Source organism: Triplophysa rosa, linkage group LG1, assembly GCF_024868665.1.
Source record: "Triplophysa rosa linkage group LG1, Trosa_1v2, whole genome shotgun sequence".
In the NCBI taxonomy this organism is placed as follows: domain Eukaryota; kingdom Metazoa; phylum Chordata; class Actinopteri; order Cypriniformes; family Nemacheilidae; genus Triplophysa; species Triplophysa rosa.
This window is the reverse complement of record NC_079890.1, coordinates 17,114,546-17,135,806: the sequence shown is the minus strand read 5'-3', so window position 1 is coordinate 17,135,806 and position 21,261 is coordinate 17,114,546. Positions and strand designations below refer to the sequence as shown.

Genomic DNA, 21,261 nt, shown 5'->3' with positions numbered 1-21,261 from the left:
TTAAAGTATTTATTTATTTGTATGTGGCAAGAAGCCATATAAAGAGCATGGCAATAAACAGCCAGGACGGTCATTTTGGCAACATATATTTTTACATCATCTAATCCAGATATGTTAAGCAATTTTACCTTTTCGTACATTTGTACATTTTGTAAGTTACAGCAACTTATCACTAGACAAAATATAAAACTGTACATTGAAACGACTTACAATTTTGGCATTTTTCCCGCTCTTCCTCAGCTGCTGAACAGCATAAGCATGTTCCACATTGTCCATGGAGACACCATTTACCATCACCACTCGATCATTCTCTCTATGAATGAGAGGACAGAAAGTTCATGAACAACTGGTTGGTGCAAATTTAGGAGAAAGTATTTAAAAATGTAAATAAAGACTTTAATTATTAACATTAACAGCTTTAAATCAGATGCCCAATTACTTGGCACCGTCCACCTAAGGGACAGTTCACCTAAAAATAACAATGTAATGTCAAAACCGTTGCAGGAACACAAAAAAAGATATTTTGAGAAATGTCTCAGTAGTTTTGTGTCCATACAATGGAAGTCAATGGGGACCAACATTCTTCAAAATAAGAATTCTATAAAAGACCCTATCCCTTTAACCATCCTTTTTTGCACTAGATTAAATAAAAAAAACATTATTAGTGCTGCTGTGTCAGTATTTCACCAGTGGTTGTATTAATTATCTTACTGTAGAAGACCCTCCGCCGGACCCCCTTTAAGCACATCAGAGATAACTATCGAGGTCTCTCCACTCTGAAAATGAGGGTTGTCACGGCCCCCTGAGATAGCGATTCCGAACCCAAAACCTGGAGCCTGCCAAGAATATGCACACACAGACACAAACAGTAAGCTCTTGGAGCGCACAGCATAAGACAGAGTAATTCCATTACAGGGGATGAGATGATGAATAAATATGTAGGTTACTCCGGGTCTGATTCTATGTGTGTGTGTGTGTCAGTTAAGTCTGGCTGCTTTTCAAAATCCTGGGTGTCTGGAGCTCCGAGCTCTCGCTCTTGAGCAATCACGAGGAAAGGAGGATGAGAGAGAAGATGCGGAGAAAGACGGAAAGAGATCCCAGACAGATGGTCGGAGGGCAGAGCTGTTTACATGCACTGGGTCATTCTACCTCTCACAGACTCTATCAAACCCTCTGACCACCCAAACCATCTGGCCTGTGACTGCCCAGTTCCTCCTCTAATCACAAGCAGCTACAAATCACATCCTGAGCAGGTGAGTACACGGTCACAAGAAGAATGCCTCAGAATACACTATAAACATCAACATCACTGTTTCCATTATAGGCTTTTATGAAACAATATAAAATAATGGAGTATTAAATTGAGTTCGTTACGTCTTAAAGATGTTTATTTAACATTTCAATTCAGTTGGAAATGTTCTGTTGATTGCATTTTGTTCTAACACTGTAGTGTTAAAAAACTAAAACAGGAAGTACATATACCAGTTCTTAAAGAAATGTTTAAAGGAATAGTTTACCTTCAAAATGAAAATTTAGTCATTATTTACACACTCTCTTGTCATTTCAATCCGGTATGACTTTCTTCTGCAGTACACAAAAGAATATATGTTGAAAAACCAACGGTTTTCCCGACGAGAGGGCGTGTAAATTATGACAGAATTTTCATTTTGAAGGTGAACTATTTCCTTTAAATTGATGTCATGTTCTGCAAAGATTTGTGTGTGCGTGCGTGCGTGTGAAACAGGCCATGTTATCTTGTTCAGCCTGTCAGCACATCAAAAACAGACCAAAAAGGGACTTATGTGCAAATACTGATCGGATTTTCTGAGTGATACAGACATCAAGTGGTGTAAAAGGTATGAGATAAGCTATTTCCCAGGTTTAAATGTGAGCATAGGAACAAGCAGGAAGAGGAAAGGGAACAGGAAGTGGAGCAGAGCAGGCATTCTATCCTTGCAAACACTACTTCCTGCCATCTGGGGGGATCGCCTATTGTGTGCTCGATGACCACACATCCTGCAGCTAGCCTTGCCAACAGAAGAAAGAAAGAAACAAGGAAAGAAAGAAAGAAAGAAAGAAAGAAAGAAAGAAAGAAAGAAAGAAAGAAGGAAAGAAGGAAAGAAGGAAAGAAAGAAAGAAGGAAAGAAAGAAAGAAGGAAGGAAGGAAGGAAGGAAGGAAGGAAGGAAGGAAGGAAGGAAGGAAGGAAGGAGGAACGGATGAAGGAAGGAGAAAGAAGGAAAGAAGGAAAGAAAGAAAGAAGAAAACAGGAAAGAAAGAAGAGAAAAGAAAGAAAGAAAGAAAGAAAGAAAGAAAGAAAGAAGAAAGAAGGAAAAGAAAGAGAAAGAAAGAAAGAAAGAAAGAAGAGAAAGAAGGAAGAAAGAGGAAGGAAGGAATGGAAGGAAGAAGAGAAAGGAAAGAAAGAAAGAAAGAAAGAAAGAAAGAAAGAAAGAAAGAAAGAAAGAAAGAAAGAAAGAAAGAAAGAAAGAAAGAAAGAAAGAAAGAAAACATTAAATGTTCAACACTTACCCTGTGAAGAGTCACTGTGTGCTGTTCCCATATTACGGTTTCCTCCATTGTTGTAGTCTGCAAGAGAGAAAGCAAGAGAGAGTTAGGACAAAGATAATGAGTTCGTATGGGCAGGATTTCTCCTCAGGCTCTTTATCTGTGCCACTGATAGCGAGAGGAGATTTTACTCTGACCTCAATGAGCAGGCAAGACTGGTGAGCATTTACCAAATCTACTCCCTCTGGCTGAAGCAAATCTGTGTGTACTTGTCTTGTACATGCATCTTTGTGAGGTCCAGTCTGAGTTTTAGGACTAAGAGAGTAAAGTGGGGACATTTTGGCCAGTCCCAACTTCCTGAGACCCCTTTAACCCATCAGCGGATTCATACTTTAACCGAAACAAGCTGCTGTGATTCTCTCAAGTAGAAAAAGAAAGAGATAGTGAGGAGTGGATGGAAAAATAAAGAAGGTACAGAAAATATTTATCGCTTTACCCTGAGCTGAGAGGAACGGTATGTGCTCCTTCACTGCTGTATCGAAGATGCCAGGCTGAATAAGTTATTACAGTAGGTATGAGAGCTCTGAAACAGACTGAAGCTGTAAGTAAAGGGCTGAGAGGAAAATTTACATATTCTGACTGTTCTCCATATCAGACACAAAAAACACCCACATATACAGAAAAGTGAAGAAATGTGTAGAAAGCTTTAACCAATTAAGCAGGAATAATAAACAGGGTTTCCGCTACCATCACGACTACAGTGACGCAATGTTTCCCATTCATTCCTAAATTGAACGGCTATTCTATTTTGAAAGAAAACCAAAAAGTTTTGTGTGTTGTTGAATTTTCCCACTAGCGTTCAAATAGTGTCCAAAACAGCACTTAAAGCACCAGCATTTCTGCACTGAACAAAGTTAACCCGCTGACCTGTATACCACGCTTCTCAGCCAGCACATACTCCATGGCCCTAATTGGCACAGGGGCAACATTTAGTTCAGCACCCCCTCAAATAACCTCAATGCCCCATTTCTGCCCCGGTCTCTCGCTACGCTTGTGAAAGGATTTGACCCATTTGAAAAGCATTCGCTTCCCACCCTCTCGTCGTGCCTCGCACCCTCCTCTGACCCTCCATCCACACATTTCTTTCATGTGTCTGTAGGGTCAGAGGTCCTGGATTCATCCGACTGTAAGAGCCGACAGCAGGGGCCCAACCATGAGAAAAATGCCCATGCAGTGATCCATGTGACAGACACAGAGGGACTTATAGGAGACCTAGGGGGTCTTGTCCTTGGTGGAGGATGAATAGATTTAGGAGAATGAGCCCATTACGCCTGCGCAGAAGCTAAGGCAAGGTCAGGAGCAAGATGCTAGAGCACTTCGGGGCACTTCAGCACATAAAAATGAATAAATGTAAATGTAAAAAAGAAATTAGATTTTTACTGTTTAAATATTTTTTCTGGATTTTTTATGCAAATAAAAACAATCCATTAACAATCCAGATTAGACAATGTACTTTGACAAATTTAGCTGGAGCATGAAATTTCATTAAAATGAATTCCAATTTAATTCCAACTTCTGTATTTAAAATGTGGAATTGCAGAATTCAAGTTTAAAATAAACAATGTTATCGTTTGATTGTGTGGATGCAAATGTAGCTATTGCGATCTTTATAGTTATCCGACTTAGTGTGAAAAGGCCTTAAAGAAAGTATTTTCTCTGCGCAGGTTAACACAAAAGATGATATTTTGAGAAATGTCTCAGTGGTTTTGTGTCGATAGAATTGAAGTAAAAGTGTTGTTTGGCTACCAACTAGAGGTCAACTTATTATCGCCCTGGCCGAAAATCGATGTCGATATGAAGCATTTTTATGATTATCGACACCGATAACTCAAACTGCTCGCAACAAGTGTCAGATTGAGTTATTTTCGCAATTTATTACGCATAAATGTTCAGACACACACACACGCGAGTATACACATAAGCACAGTCGGTTGTCTTCAGTGAGTAAATGTGAACAGCATCTGTAATAAGTGTTATTCCTTTATGTCTTAACGCGCCACCACATCTTTTTTATTACTGCGGAGAAAGTAATAAAGAAGTAATGACCAAAAATACTCCAGTAATTTTGGTCATACAAATAAGACTAATACATGATTCGAAACTGTGATTGGTCTATTTGTGTGTACTCATTATTTACTAAATGTTTTGCTTTCGTAAAACAATGACAATATACAGGCTGTGCTTTCAGCCGTCTCTCATTAAAACAGACTAAAACTCTGCGAATACTCATCATAGAAATGTAAAGCATGTGTCTAAAGAAAGCTTGAAGTGTCTACTTTTAAATTATCCAATTAATATTAATAATCTCCGATTATGTACTATGTATGAAAGTAAAGACAGTTGCAGTTTCTCCCGCATTAGCTCATTTTGTGATCACATCCTTGCGCAGAGCGCTCTATTTCACATGATCTGCGCAAGCCCCAAACAATGGCACAACAAAACAGCAATAATCTTCGTTAAATATGTTGATTTTAAAGCGCGTTTGGCCAATGTCACACTGCACATGTGCGGCGGATCTTCAGACAGTCCTAAACAAAGAGGACAGGGTTTACATTAAATACAGGGTTTACAGGGTTACACATAAAAGGGTTTACAAAAAAAATCACCAAAATAATCGTTCTTTCTGATGAGTATTGTTTCTTTCTGTCCTTACTGTTTACCATGATGTTACTATAGTAAACGTGTAATAACCATGGTTTTTGGGCAACGTTTTTGTCAGAGCTCTAGCTCTTGTTATTCCTAATTTTGAACATATTTTTCATTTTTACACCAGACATACAGTATATATCTGTTCAAAATATCGGTTATCGGTCTAATTGATCTGTAATAATGGATATCGACATCGGCCTTGAAAAACGCATATTGGTCGATCCCTACTACCAACATTCTTCAAAATATCTTCTTTTGCGATCTGCAGAAAAAGTTATACAGGTTTGAAATGACACAAGATTGAACTTGCTTTGAGACCGATTATTTGCTGCTGAAGCATATGAGAACTTAGCTACTGGTTGTTGTCTGACAAAATAAATCCTTTTCTCATATTACCTAAATATAGGCTTCGCACACACAAACACATAAATTCCTTGAGAATTCTTCCACTTGCGTGGCTTTCACTAGCCATTTTCAACCTGCAAAATCCCTTTTAGAGAGAGAGAACGGATCCTGAGAAAGCTTGTGTTTGTGTGCCTGTGTGGTCAGGTAACAGTTAGATGGGTCAGTAAAAGCCGTTTATATGAATCACGCTAAACACTCCCGACTCTCTAATCTGACCAGATTATTTTTAAATGAATCACAACAACGCAGAGCTCAGAGTAAACACACTCATCTGAAATGTGAGCTGCGTGAAGCTCTGGAGAAGAAAACCCCCTGAAGGACGGTTGCGCCAACTCTTAAATAAAATAAACACATCGTCTTCAGAAGCTGTGATAAAGTCTGATAATTATTTGAAGAGATAGTTCACCCAAAAATGAAAATTCTGTCATCATTTACTCACCCCCTAAAACAGATATTTAATAGAATGTTTGTATCCAAACAGTTCTGGGCCACTATTGACTTCCATAGTAGGGGAAATCTACTATGGTAGTCAATGGTGCCCCAGAACGGTTTAGTTTCCCACATTCATCAAAATATCTGTCTTGCGTTTAACAGAACAAAACATTTTATACAGTTGAACAACTTGAGGGTGAGTAAATGGTGGCAGAATTTTCCTTTTTGGGTGAAAGCAATCTATCGCCCATAAATTCAATTTTGCAGCCAAAGGAAATCACTCGAAGGCAATTCAAAACAAAGTCTCGTTTTGTAGGAGGAAAAGAAACTCAAAAGAAACAAAGACTCTGAAACACAGTGGTGATCTAATAATTCCATACAAGCAGCAGCGAACAATACGCCTTTATATGCGCAAGAACGTCTGGGTATATTTATACATTCAACGTTTATTCAGGCCTAAGGCCTGGCCACAGTACTGCCGTTCTAAAAAACAAATGGCCAGTCCCGCCGAGAGCCAAAGACTCATTCTGCCGTTAAAGAGAGTCTTTGTTTCATGCAGTCCTCAGACCTGCCAAGAGAAAAGCTTGGGTTCAAAGAGCCCAGATAGGCAGCTAATAGTGAGCTCTGACAGCCAGGTGAAACCGAGAGGCTTTCTCAAAGATCAGCAGTCCTCTTTTCTGGGCCAACAGCTTCTCCAAAGCAGGCAGGCAGCTTAGAAGGTGGTGTATCTCTAAGACATTTCTCTCTGGATCAATGGAATCAATGAACAAATGACTGCCGGTTAGCAGTACTTTGCTTTTTTTGATTGCGATAAGCAGTTTCAGGGTGTTTGCTAGTGAGCTATGGATCTTTTAGCGGTTATATAATGACTGCTGTGCTAGTCAACAGACCCCTAGACACACACAAACACAGCGGAGGGTATCATTTTTGCTTAAATCGCAAGGTTTCGTCTGAGAGAGTTTTAAATGATACCGTCTGGTTCGCAATGCGGTGGGGAGATCCACATGTACCCGACTGTGTAAACTGAACCCTCTCAACTGTTTCTCACACACGTATCAAATAAATGCATGTACGTAAACACAACTGTGAGATTTCAGCTGTTGCTCGCTGAAACTGGAGTAAGTTTGAGAGGTGTGTGTAGAACATACAATAAACAGGAGATGTAAGAGCCGCAATGCAAAACTGTGTAAGGGTTTGACCTGGACCACTGATCTATTATTTATGATGCATGAGCTAATAACCACATGCATGCACACACCTATAGATGCAGGGGAATGTTCACTGTTCTCACATTAAAGGGATAGTTCCCCCAAAAATGAAAATTCTTAAACTCTTCAAATGTGTCATTTTTTTGTTCAACTTTTTTGGGGGATTTTTGGTAAAGCTCGCTTCTGTTCAATGTTGCATACAGTTAAGGCGCCGCTGACCCTATACTTTCTTCTTCTAACAGGAAATGATTCATCCAGTAACAAACTCGAGCAGGAAAAAACAAATTTCCAGTTGCATTTGCGCTTTTACACGTCACATGTATATCGTCAGAACAACAGCTTCAAACAACAGCTCGACTTAGTGGAACTGAAGTGATAAGACATAAAGATAAACTATGATACTGCAGCTGTGCAATCGCTGTAGGAAAGTTGAAGGTTTAGGTGGGAACATTGTGTGTCCTCACCACTGTGTAGAGTGCAGAGCTCTGATTGGACAGGACGTAACCCAAAGCTGGAATTTACTGCAGGAAGCTCCTTCCTGTTTGCAGGGAGTATTTTCAACTTTAAAAGAAAACACCCAAAAGCCGTTAAGGCATCTAAAACACCTTAAATTAGCCAGACATCGCCGAAAGATTAAAAAGCATGCAGCACAGTGCAGACAGGGGAAACGCCGACATTATTAATAATACAAATTTTATAATGATACACAAAGCTAATAAGTTGTCTGGAGAGATTTTTGTTGGTACTGCAGGCCACATTTTACTGCAGCCCGTTCTGCAAAGCCTAAACCAGTGATCACCTGACAACCTGACATGCTCCGAGCCGCCAAACACTGCAGATGTTCTCTAGGGCAAGCCCTTTACATACGTTCTCTCACAAAATCGCTGTCCATCTCTGTTCTCTTAACTGTCTTCTATTTTTTTTACACGCAAAATGCATACATTCTGTCCTTGCAGCCTATATTGCAAAATAATGTTGTTTATGTGGCGAAAAGCATAATGACACTCACAGTTTAGCTGTAGTTGGTGAAGCAGGTTATACAAATAAAGATCTGTGTAGCTCTCCATACATGTCTTCCTCTCGATGTAGATCCACACAGAATGCAGCAGCGTGCTTTATAATTGCTGGATTACTGTAAATCCACACGAAGACAGTCAGCTGGCCAGCTGCACGAGCACAGAGCGTGTTCCTCATTAGAAAGATCCCACATTAAAATGACAGCCAGAAAGTCCACACGGTCTCAGGATGGAGGCGCTCGGATAGATACTTGCGTGAGCCAGTGAGAGATGATATCCTGCCTCGTGCATACACACAGAGAGAAAAAGAATCCCTCTGCAGTAGTTTCACACGATCCCGTGAAGGTTCTTCCTCTGTACGTGTGGAGTGCATGTGTGCGTGAGGGAGTGCGGAGAAACACACCCACCGCGTAAGTGTGGGGGGGTGTTAGTGATGGGGAAATGAGACACCATTGCTCTCGCCCTGGACTGTGTGCAGTCTGTTACCCACACAGCTGCAAAACACACATACACACCCAAACACACACACCTGCAGCTCCTCTATACTCAAGCTGTCTACCGCAGCATCATCACATGTGTGTATTAGAAGGGCATACACAAGAGCTCAGACAGCCAGGCATCACTTCATCTAAGCATTTACACACTAATGTTTACTTGTTTAATTGAGTCCATTAAATAATTAATTACGATAATGATGTGTGGCAGTATAATGTAATGATGCAGTGACATTGCATAATACAACCAAAAGTATAAAAAATGCAACTGCTGTATTGCATTCAGATGCATGCGTTCATTGTGTGTCTTTTTAATTCATTTCCCAATCCAATTTATCGTTTTTCTGTTTGATTTTAAACTGACCGACTCATTCCACACCCTCAAGATGGATCTTACGCAATCCTATCCATCACACGCTCAAGCAAAGCAAGAATGATATCTAAGAATCTAAAGGCTACACACAGTTTACGTTGTGTAAGACAACACCATCAGTCCATAAATGTAAATGCCGCAACAAAAGAATATATAAGGAAAATGCACAGGTTTACGAAAGTCATGCAATCAAACACTGTGGGAAATATTGAGACAGCAGGGTTCAGCTGTGCTGGATTCCAGATAGATTTCAAACTGGCCCTCAAGATGGATCTTAAACACTCTGTCAGCTTTTTCTCTAGCGTACGAGTGCCCGAATAGTGATGCATGCTGATACACATATGTGGGTTCAATATCTTAATAAAAACACACAAAACTAAAAAAAGTACAATGACATTTGCTTATATTGAACACATACCTTACAAAACGAATAATCACAGCACACATTGTGCAACAAATAAATAAATATGAAACTAATAAGAAGGGAAACGAAACGAAAAACGTTACGTTAAATAAATAAATAAGAGAAGAATACGAAACGAAAAACGTTTATGTTAAATAAGTAAATAAATAAGAAACGAATAAAAAAGGAATACGAAATGAAAAACATTTATTTTAAATAAATAGCAAAGCACCGGCTTTTGAAAATTAGAACATAAAGAAAATGAAAACTTAACCGGCTCTTGATGACAGTGCTTACATATTCTAATATGTTCTTTGCCAGAAAAGCCTCCGCCATCGTCTTGTCAGTCAGCACTTCGCTCTCCTCGCATGATGAATAAAACCTAACTTGTTTCGCTTACGCTGAATGCAGCAGCCGCGTTCAAATGCGCCGTCTGCTCTTTGACTAAACTAAGTGATTTATTACTATAAAAATTAAAAATGACGGTGGGGGTCGGTGCCGCGGTGGACAAGCGATGTAATCGGTAGGCGGGTAGACACCGTGTGTCACCGGTGACACCGACTATCGCAACAAGCCTAATGCACGCACACGCCGATTGCCAACAAAACACAGACATACGACTTAGTTTAACTTACTGTGTGCGTTTCATGTCTTTTAGCACTGAGACCGCGCCATCTATCAGTTTCAAATGATCTCCAAATCCAGCGTTATAACCACGGTTTATATAACATTCATCATCGAAATGCAGTGAACAAACAAACACAACTATACTTCCGTCAGCCGAGTGAAGCGGCATTCATGGGCGTGCTCTTTCTCACGCTGGCTGGTTGATGCGCGGACGTGCTCTTTCTCTCACATTTGCGCATGGGCGTGCTCTTGTGTTCGCTGGATGACGCGTGCTTTTCCGGGAGAATCGTCCAATAAGGGACTAAGGACCCTTGTTACGAAACGGGAATCCCTGTTCAAAAAAAAATTTCCGAAACCTGTAAGAACCCTGGCGGAGTGAACCGAGCACAGAAATACTACGTCACACTTTCAACTCATTTTTTGACAAGTTGACCATGTTAAGCATGAGAAGCCAGCACGTTTAACAGTGTAAAGAAGTCAGAACGAATGAAACAGCATGTTACCTCCGCTTTAAACTTTAAATAAAGTATCTGTAAACAATTGTCGAAAAAGTAAATGAAAATAAAATATGTAATACAATGATAATAGGTAAATAAAGTACATAAGCAATAAAACAATTAAACTCTCTGACAATTGGTCTATATATAAATATAAATTACAGGAGTTATTTATGTGCAACTCCCTCTGTACCATTTAAAAACGTAGCAAAACAGCCATTTTGTGAAAGCAAAACTATTTTATTGCATATTGCTCACCACCGAAGCCCTCACATCAGAGGCACAGTGACACTACCCTTCAGAAAAATCCTCTGAACATGAGCCGAGTGCAACACACACACATTCATATGTACATAATGTTTCTCTGCGATTTGCTGCTGTGATCCTAAATATAGCGTGGCTTCTTTAGCCTACATTTTTTGTGATGTGTCAGATTTTATTTCCTTCTCTTGTTATGTTTAATACATGCTAAAGTCATATGATGCTTCCATATTTTTTCCTGGTCCTTGCAATCCGCTTGGTCCCTAGGCTGTGCCCTCAACAAGCCATACAAACATGCTCTCGCTCTTCAAACAACCTCACACGGGCACAAACACACATTCATATACACACAGCCCAAATCCATCTTAAAAGCAGTAATCCTTTAACAGTCAGATTCACTGAAGCTCAGTGTGTGTGTGTTTTGCAGAATTGTGATTTCTCTATGCCAGTGGTTTTCAAACTGTGGTGAGAGTACCACTAGTGGTACTTGAAGAGATCCCTGGTGGTACGTGACACAACAGAAAATTAAAAACCTCTATATATTAATTTAAATTTCGTGTTTAAAATACATTTTCAAATTTTTAATACATGATAGATAAATACGGAATACATCTCAGCCTGTGTGCAATTTTTAATATAGTTGTATGAATTATTGTTTATTGATCTTTGGTCTACGTAATAGGCCCTTTTCACAATGACGTCACTTAACTTCCACCTTTTCGTAAAGCAGTGTATCATAACATCCGTCTTGCAACAAACAAGACGAAGAAGAACTTCCGTTTTGCCGTCGCACTGGAATTTAACAACAGTGAAAAAACTTATCCTAGCACCTTCGCTAGCACAAAAAGAAAACAAAACACGTACCTTCATAATCAAACAGATACTGTTCAACGAAGAATTTGTATCCTTTCTCTAGCTATGATCTTGTCGTTAGTGAAAATTTGTCTGCAAGACGTTTGTGACAAGCAAAGCGGGACGAGGGCCGTGAGGGAATTGCGCGAGGAGCTGCGCGTTGCACCGGTCTCGCATCTCTCCCGTCCCGCTCTGCTTGTCACAACATTGTACATCATCTAGCCGTATTTGTGGCAAATGTGCAAGGGATTTGGTAAACTCCATTCTGAGGTGCTAGCGGAAGTAACTTCTTCTTGAGTTTTACTGGCGGTTGGCAAACCAGCTTATAGCTGCATTACCGCCACCTTATGAACTGGAGTGCTAGCGGAAGTAACTATACACTGCTTCGCGGCAGAACGGAAGATGCGTGAGGTCATGTGAAAAGGGCATATTCAGGGGCGTGACAGGCATGTGAAACACAGAGCGGGAGCAGACAGGCGCTTGTGCATCTCTCACTCTCTATCTTCCGATGAGCTGCATGTAAATTAAGCTTCTTATAAATTTCTGCACTTGAACCTGGTGTATAAAGCTGTTGTTATTGCTGTAAAGCGTTAAACAAAGTGCTAATTTAAAGTGTTTTGTGTCCACTATTGCTGCTGACTAACTTGAAAAAAAATTTTTTTTAGTTTGAAAACAGCTGGTAAATAAAAGCGTTTGTATTATTATTAATACATTAGAATTGGAGGACGAGGTGTAAAGATAAAGATTCACAGCTCTACTATTCATTTGAGTCTTTATTCATGCGTTTTCTATTTCGGACATTAGGTGGTCCTTGGAACAACTAATTTTATTAAAGGTGGTGTACTTCATCTGAAAAGTTTGAGAACCACTGCCCTATGCTGTCAGCTCCTTGTTATATGTTACCCAGCCAGTCTTCTTTTACAAATGTGATGCAGTACAGAGCAAAGCATCACAATAAAATGCATGTTTACAACACAAAGAAAAAAAAACGAAAACGCGTCTCACAAGGAAAAAGACACCAGAACACCGGTAAAGGTGTTTTCACACAGAGCAAACACTCTGCGTGGGCTGAAATCTTATGTGCCGATCATGTTTCACTCAAACCGTTTACAACCTTTATCTGATAAAAAGATCAGTTAATAGCAAGCATTTCTGTTACCTTACATACTTTGGGGTTACAAGGCATAAACACTGCACCTATACATTCTAGTCCAGATTAACTCTAACTGCAGCACGGAGAGAGGGAGTACATGCGAGAGAGTGATGTCTAATCTGGTTAAGCGGTTCTTGACAATCAGTGTTTAAAAATAGCAAATGGCAGCCGTGAATGAGAGGGACACAAAGAGAGAGAGACTCTGAACAGAAAGACGTGTAGTCAGTGAGACAGCTGCTGCTGTACTCCAGACCAGAAGCTGATGAAATTAAACACATAGGACCGGACAGCATCCAATCAGATGACGGCACCTTCTGTCGAACGGCAAGTCAGCAGCTTTCTCATAATGGCCGTTACTCAATCTTGTGTCCTCATGTTCTCGCTCTACGTCATCAATAACCGTCAAACTCCGGTTCCAATACTCAAGAACAGAAGAACAGAGAATACATGAAAGTACCCGGATGTGTTCTAAATATCAAGGATGCATCGAATGCAGCCTTGCGAGTGTATGTAACCCGCTTGAAGTCCCAGAAGTCACTGCAGCACGTCCATCCAAGTTCGTTCTTCCGAGGCTGCCTCGCAAGACCGGTCTCCACGAGAACACAAGTCCGTTCTTTGCGTTCTTGGAATTGAGAAACGGCCAATGTCAACATAGTAAGTGTAACCATGTTTATATATAGATAGTTTACGTATATATCAACTTAAACTGCTGCGTAAACTAGCATAAAAGTTAAAGTAATGTTGTGTTGAGTCAAAGCGCAAATGACGCAATCCACGTGCAAACGCGCACCACTTCAGCAATTTTGATGCGCTGCCCAGTGCCCACTCAAGATTCAGTAACGCATAAGACAAAAGAAAGTCGGTCGAGATACTTACTCCATGATCACCACCTCATAACACCCGTCACATTTATAATCTGATCTCTAGATATCCATTTGTTAACTTTACTCTAACTGCAAGTTTATATCATATTTATTTATTATACATATTGTCATTTTTTTAAATCATGCATGCATGCATACCATAGGATAGCATAGCATAGAAGATAAATGATAATGTTAAATTAATCTTTTGATATTTTTGATGGGAACTTTCACAACGTAAGTTTGATAAAATTCTTTAAACTGCTTATATGATCATAATAAAACTATGATGAGGATTAACATTAGCTGATCCGTAAATGATCTGATCCATGAGTTTTGTGATCTGTTGCACCGCTAGTTATGAGGAATATGTACAGTTAGGGATGTGACAATTCACTTACCTGACTATGAAAAACTATGCTATAAAAACATTAAGAGAGACTTCACACAGGTATTTAAACCACCAAATCTTGAGATCTGACCTATCGGTGTGGTAAAATCTTGAGAATTTTTATGTTAAGGTTGAGATTTGCATGGAATTGGCCAAAGTGTACACTTCAGAAACAACTAGCAAAACATTTACTGTAATATTATGAACTGGGGTTCACTTGACCAAGCTAACCAACCAAACCCTCACCACTTGGTGCACACTTGGTCCCCAAGCTACCCCTACTGTAACTGCTGTGTGTTAGCCAGGTGGTCCTATAATAAGAGCATTCATATGTTTAGCACTGAACATCCGAGCATGCGGCAGTGACCTCAGAGCGGCACCCTCACAGCAAGGTCATCTCAACTCAACCAAACAACTCTGCAAGCTCAGAGCAGACATGCAGTGAGGTGCTTGTGAAATATACTAGTCAACTTAGACGTACGCTCTCCATAGCGCGAGACTATGTTACACAAGGAGCAGTTCACCCTGCACTTGCACCAACCCCTTAAGTCAATAATCCATCTACTAGTCTGAAGGAGAATAATAAGGGTTCATTCCTCAGTTTCGCTCTATGTATGTGACTCACACACACCCTCTATTTTAAGTTTGCAGTGGCAGGTCAAGGATGATAACCAGGCCTCAGTTCCCGGCTTTGCCATAGGAGCTTTAAAATAAGCGCTGCGCTGACCCAATGAGCACTCACAGAGTTATCAGCCCTATACACACACACAATTTCACAGGGCAAGAATGTGCTGATAAGAAGCCAAAGCCCTCCACACTCTTTTTCTCTCACTCTGACAGGATTGGCAATGAGTTCAGGCTAAAAAATGACATTCCTTTTCCTATATCTTGTTAGTCTGGAGATTTTAGATTCAATCTTCAGATGTAAACCTTTAAAACTTAAAATGTTGTTGAACATGCAATGGCAATTTAGTGTGAGTTATATTAGTTCCCCAATTCATAATAAATTGGGTGTTTATTTTCCCACCCTCGGGCCATTCAAGATGTAGGTGACATTGTTTCTTTAGTAGAAAGTAGTTTTCAGCTGAAAAAATATTTTCTTTTATTTGATGTAAAAATGTATTTACATTCCACAGTATACACAGAACAAAACAGATAAATCTGTTTTGATAATGTATATAATAACAGAATACAGAAAAGGTGAATATGATGATAGCTAAATAAATTACAAACCCTGTCAAAAATAGCGAAGTTGATGAATAAAAAGGGATGTGTCAAGAGTACGAGGTGAAGAACCCAAATGCAGGCAGGCAAAGACGGGGTTAACAAAAAACACTTTATTTGGCAGAAAAAAGGACAAAGCAAACACCCACGATGGGGAAAACAGAACTAAGAATATTTATGTGACAGGCAAACAAAAACTTCCCTCAACGGGGCAAAATGTGAACCAAGAAAAATCAAACTAACCAGACGAGAAACTACCAGGAAACAAGGACAGATGACGAGGGACGAACTGGATACACACACGACGTAGCATTCGACACGAAAGACAATCCAATAACACGCGATACAGAACAGAGTACAATCCAACAGCACAAGACAAAGAAACATGAGGGTATAAATAGGGAGAGACAAACGAGGGATAATTACATGGGGCAGGTGTGGGACATTAAACACTCAGGGAAGGATAACGAGGAAACGAGATGGCGGGAACAGAGACGAGACACTGGAAAAACACATGAGAGGCATAAACATCTCATGGTCTTCCCACATAAAACCCAAGAACTCTGCCCCGATCCCACCACACGACTAGAATTTCATAAACAAGACGGTGGGACCGTGACAGGATGTTAGCAAAAACGTGAAAATGTTTGTATTAGATAAACAAAGGAATGGTTGCTTTGCTAATGAGTGACTGAATCTCAATGGTTTGCTTTGAAGCTATTTTGGGGTATGCTCCTCTAAAGCCTTTAACAAAAAATAAACTCACATTATCAAACATTTATAAAACTACAGAGAGAACAAGACCTTTTCACTTTTGTTTTTCTAAAGCACTTCATCAGACTTCCAGAACAGTCTTCCAGAAATCTGCACAAACACATTACCACAGCATGCATGATTGATGGAGCTTCATTGCAAATTCTTATCAAAATTTAAAAAATCGTGAATATTTATAGTGACCTTTGAAGTCTTTAAAGATGGAAATACAGACATATATAAGGCTATATAACAGCTTCCTATTGGATGTCACATAATAGTCAAAGTATTTCACTTATAGATTAGTCTTATTTTAGTATTAATTTGCCGTTTTTATTTTCTTAGCACTAAGCTCGCCAAAACAAGGCTGTTCCCACATCAGAACTCCACAGCCAGGATAATCTCACACAGATACACAAAAAGAAATACAATGATGTGTAACTGTACAACAACAGACGTATTCAGCCTTTTGTTAGTATGTGTGCCTGTCTGTGAGTGTGTAGAGAGGGAACAAAAGGGAGGAGAGAGGCAAAATAATGTGTGTGAGGGGGAAGAGGGGGATAAACAGGATACCTTGGTGGTGCTTATATTCCAGATTCTCACTAACACCAGTCACCGATGACAGGCCTCCCAGTAGAGGGTCACGTGACCAGTTCAAGCCCACTCAGAGAATTCCCAAGCTCTTACAGGCAGCGTTCTGCACCACAATGCCAGCGTTGTGGCTCAGACAGCCACGGAGTTAATGAGTTACAGCTCAAGCTAGATTAATTCCCATCACTACTACACAACATAATTACCATCCTGAATTAATAATTAGGATACCTCCTGCATGTTCATGTGATGTGCATGCATGAGTCTATATCATTCAGAATGGATAGAACATAATAATAATTGTCAATGAGCTAATTACATTATTAAACACACCTTATACTGCTTGTGTCGGGGTCCTGATCATCTTGTTAAATTTATTTTGCAACATTGACTAACTGATTATTCATTACAGAAATTACATGAATGATTAAAGGGGTCATATAGCGGAAGTACGTGTTTTTCTGTGTTTTTGGTGTGTTATAAGTTGCCCATGCATGTATTAGACATGTAAAATTGCACAAATGAAAGTGTGGGAACAAAAGATGCATTCTATCTAAAAGTGAATGCTCAACCAGACTTGCCTGAAAAGCCTCGTGTAACCACACCCCACAAATCTACGTAACTTCGTAACATGATTTGACTAAGACCGCCCAAATCTACACGTAGTTAAGGTGGGCGTAATTGTAAATCTCATTGTATCGTCTGTGAGTACAGTTACTTTGGAACCTGATGTCCTGAATATGGTAAAAGGCGTTACATTTCCGTGAAATGCTTGCAGTATTTGACCAATCACTACGCACTGGTGAACTGGCCAATCATAGCACACCTCGCTTTTCAGAGCGATGAGCTTTGTAAAAAATCTGCGCGTTTCAGAGAGGCGGGGCAAAGAGGAGATACAAACATGCACGGTATGTGGACAATACAGCGTTTTTTAAACTTTAAATGGTGTATACACGTTGCGTTACATCTAAAACAAACAATAATATTCGTTTTAGCCATGCAATATGACTCCTTTAATTTCTGTATTTATTAAGAATTAGAACCATTATGCAGCAGAAGTCAACAGAAGCGTGTGAGTGTAATTGATTAATATGGTCTTATTGCGTTTAAACGCAGTGTCGTAGCTTTGTTAACTACCGCTGTGTCACGTGTTGAAGTCGCATTTGTTCTAGTGTTGGTTTCGCTTGTTACTGTGAGATTTTGAAGGCGTGTCCTGCTGAATTCAATTGCGAATTCAACTGAATGATTTTGCATCTTTCTTCGTAAAGAAAACTACCACCATCAGCAGTCAGTTCTCTGCGCCGCCGCCTCTTGATCACACCCAAACCCCCTACACATGCTCATTCGCCTCTTTCTCCCTCCTATCTGAAGATGATGTTTCCAAGGTCATGTCTTCGAACCACCCAACAACCTGCCCACTTGATCCCATCCCCACTCAACTCCTCCAGGCCATCTTTCCATCGGTTGTGCCCACTCTGACCCATACATTATCAACTCGTCTCTCACCACTGGTACATTTCCCACAGTCTTCAAATAGGCCCGTATTACCCCGCTACTGAAGAAACCCACTCTTAATCCTGCACTGTTAGATAACTACAGACCGGTATCACTCTTCCCCTTCATTGCCAAAACTCTTGAACGTGTTGTATGTAACCAGCTCTCATCCTTTCTCATGCAGAACAACCTCCTGGACAGCAACCAGTCAGGTTTCAAGAGCGGCCATTCCACTGAGACAGCGCTGCTCTCTGTCATTGAAGCCCTGAGACTGGCAAGAGCTGCCTCAAACTCATCTGTACTCATCCTACTGGATCTATCTGCCGCCTTTGACACTGTTAACCACCACATACTCCTGTCGACCCTCAAGGCTATGGGTGTCTCCGGAATGGTGCTACAATGGTTCAGGTCTTACCTCTCAGGTAGGTCATTTAGAGTATCCTGGAGAGGAGAGGTCTCTGAGTCCCAACATCTCGATACAGGGGTGCCTCAGGGCTCAGTGCTTGGTCCGTTGCTATTTTCTATATACATGACATCCCTAGGCTCTGTCATTCGGAAACATGGCTTTTCCTATCACTGCTATGCGGATGATACACAACTCCACCTGTCATTTCATCCTGACGATCCGACTGTTTCTGCATGCATTTCAGCATGCCTGAGCGACATTTCGCTCTGGATGAAGGACCATCACTTGCAGCTGAACCTTGCAAAAACAGAACTGCTTGTAATCCCGTCCCACCCTAGGATCCATCACAACTTCTCCATTCAATTGGGCTCATCAACCATCACATCTTTCAGAACAGCCAGAAACCTGGGTGTGGTGATCGATGATCAGCTAAACTTCACATATCAGGTTGCCAGCACCACTCGGTCCTGTAGAGTCATCCTCTACAACATCAGGAAAATTAGACCTTTCCTCTTGTTCTGTTCAGACTGGACTATTGCAATGCTCTACTAGCTGGACTTCCTGCTTGCACAACCAAACCTCTACAGATGATCCAGAATGCAGCGGCAAGAGTGGTCTTCAATGAACCGAAGAGAGCGCACGTCACTCCTCTCTTCATTAAGTTACATTGGCTCCCTATAGTCACTCGAATCAAATTCAAGACTCTGCTTCTGGCCTACAAGACCACCAGTGGTTTGGCACCCCCCTATCTTCATTCACTAGTGCAGGCTTATGTACCCACCAGATTCTTACACTCTGCAAACGAACGACATCTTGTGGTGCCATCCCAAAAAGGTAAAAAAAAAAAAAAAATCGCTCTCACGAACCTTCTCTGGATCGGTTCCACATTTGTGGAATGATCTGCCTGCTGCTACAAGATCAGCAGATTCTGTGGCCATCTTTAAGAATCGGCTGAAAACACATCTCTTCCGTCAGCACCTGACCGATCAGTTCTGACTTCTATATCTTTTCTATTCTATCTATATATTAAAAAAAACTTAGCTCTGTACACTGTACAGGGTTCGTACACATTTTTACCAATACATTTCCATGACTTTTCCATGACTTCTCCATTACTTTCGAGGCAAAATTCATGACCCATAAACTCTGAGCCAATGTAGTTAGTCTTCACCTCACTTCCGTCCCACAGCCTGACATGCATGTCTAACTGTTTTGTCTGTAAGTAATGATTCAGGCTTTTGTCGAATAACATCACATTCGCTCTTTGCTTCGATATGTTTGACAAAGTTAGTTTTTTTAAATAAGGAGCCAATCCAAACGTGCAAATATACAAACATTTACGTTCGCCGCATGCAAATCTGGCAGCTATCTTGCTGTCGGGAAACATACCAGGAAAAACTTGCCTTATATCTTCACACGACTTGTAATAGTGAGAATTAGCCACCTTTAGTGCCCACAATACCTTTGCAGTTAGGGCTTCGTTTCTTGACACAGCATCCGAAATGGTCCCTTGTATGATGGAGGACTTAAGTGAAGCACCGCAGCTGGCTGTGGGTGTCACGGCGTTCCTGGGGGTGATGGGGTTCAAAGTTTCTTCGTGCGCAACAGCAAACTGGTGCTTTGCGCCTTTAGCGTGGCTACTTCCATGGGCTGCCTCTCCCATGTTCGAAATGTCAAATTTCATTGTCCGAAATGACATTTTGCACGTCCTGGACGATGATCTCTTTCAAACCTTACATTATACTTATCTGAATAAAGCCACGCATTATTAATTCGGCATTTTCCTGGGATTTTCTAAATTTACATCCACAATTTATCAGAGACATTTACGTTTACGTTACGTTGCTGGCTGCAGCAAGGGCCCTCTCACAGCGAGCACTCCCTCTGCTTTGCCTGTTTGCAAGATCGCCTGATTTACCAATTAGTTAAAATTAGCAATTAAACATTTTATTTTTTACAGGTATTCTTTGGACAATTTCCATGACTTTTCCAAAACTTTTTGGGTTTATTCGTTTTCCAATACTTTTTCAGACCTGGAAAGTTCGGTTTTAAAATTTCATAACTTTTCCAGGTTTTTCATGACCGTACGAACCCTGACTGTAGTAGGCTTTGTGAGACATGTTTAATTGCACTTTTTGTTGTCCTAATGTTGACCCAATTGCTTCCATTGTTTACCCAACTTGTAAGTCGCTCTGGATAAAAGCGTCTGTTAAATGAATAAATGTAAATGTAAGAATTATATATTAACAAAAACAAACTTGTTATATACGAATATACTTTTATACATAAGCTGTAGTGCTGAACAAATTCATATATTTTTTGTGATTTTACAGTCTCAATGTTCTCAGACTTCTGGACTTCACGGTGTATGTGCTGTATTCCAGAGTAGCCTTTTGTTTTTGTTTTATGAACAACCACATTTGTAAAAGACCTATTACATATCTATAAAAACAGTAATAAAGTTTCAATTCTAAAAGAAGTTGAAGTCAAAAGAGCTCACAAAAACATCTGCAGTACTATCCCAAAACAACACTGGAAGAAAGTGCTCATATCTTATCTTCAAAACAGCCTTCCTGAATTTCCTAGCTCCACAAACACACATGAGA

The 21,261-nt window shown here is 40.3% G+C and overlaps 1 protein-coding gene across 11 annotated transcripts in view; it reads right to left on the bottom strand.

Annotated features, from left to right (window-relative positions):
- tjp1a (tight junction protein 1a) overlaps window positions 1–21,261 on the bottom strand; it is a 113,882-nt gene that overhangs the window by 40,307 nt on the left and 52,314 nt on the right. For 10 of the 11 annotated variants that reach the window (XM_057347262.1, XM_057347265.1, XM_057347266.1 and 7 more), the window contains 3 exons: window positions 2,528–2,584; window positions 712–836; window positions 211–313 (listed from right to left, as the gene is read on the bottom strand). In XM_057347262.1, the coding sequence (XP_057203245.1) occupies window positions 211–313; window positions 712–836; window positions 2,528–2,584 (285 nt within the window). Of the gene's footprint in view, window positions 1–210; window positions 314–711; window positions 837–2,527; window positions 2,585–8,266; window positions 8,653–21,261 lie in introns of those variants that run through there. The other variant, XM_057347291.1, reaches the window with a different exon arrangement.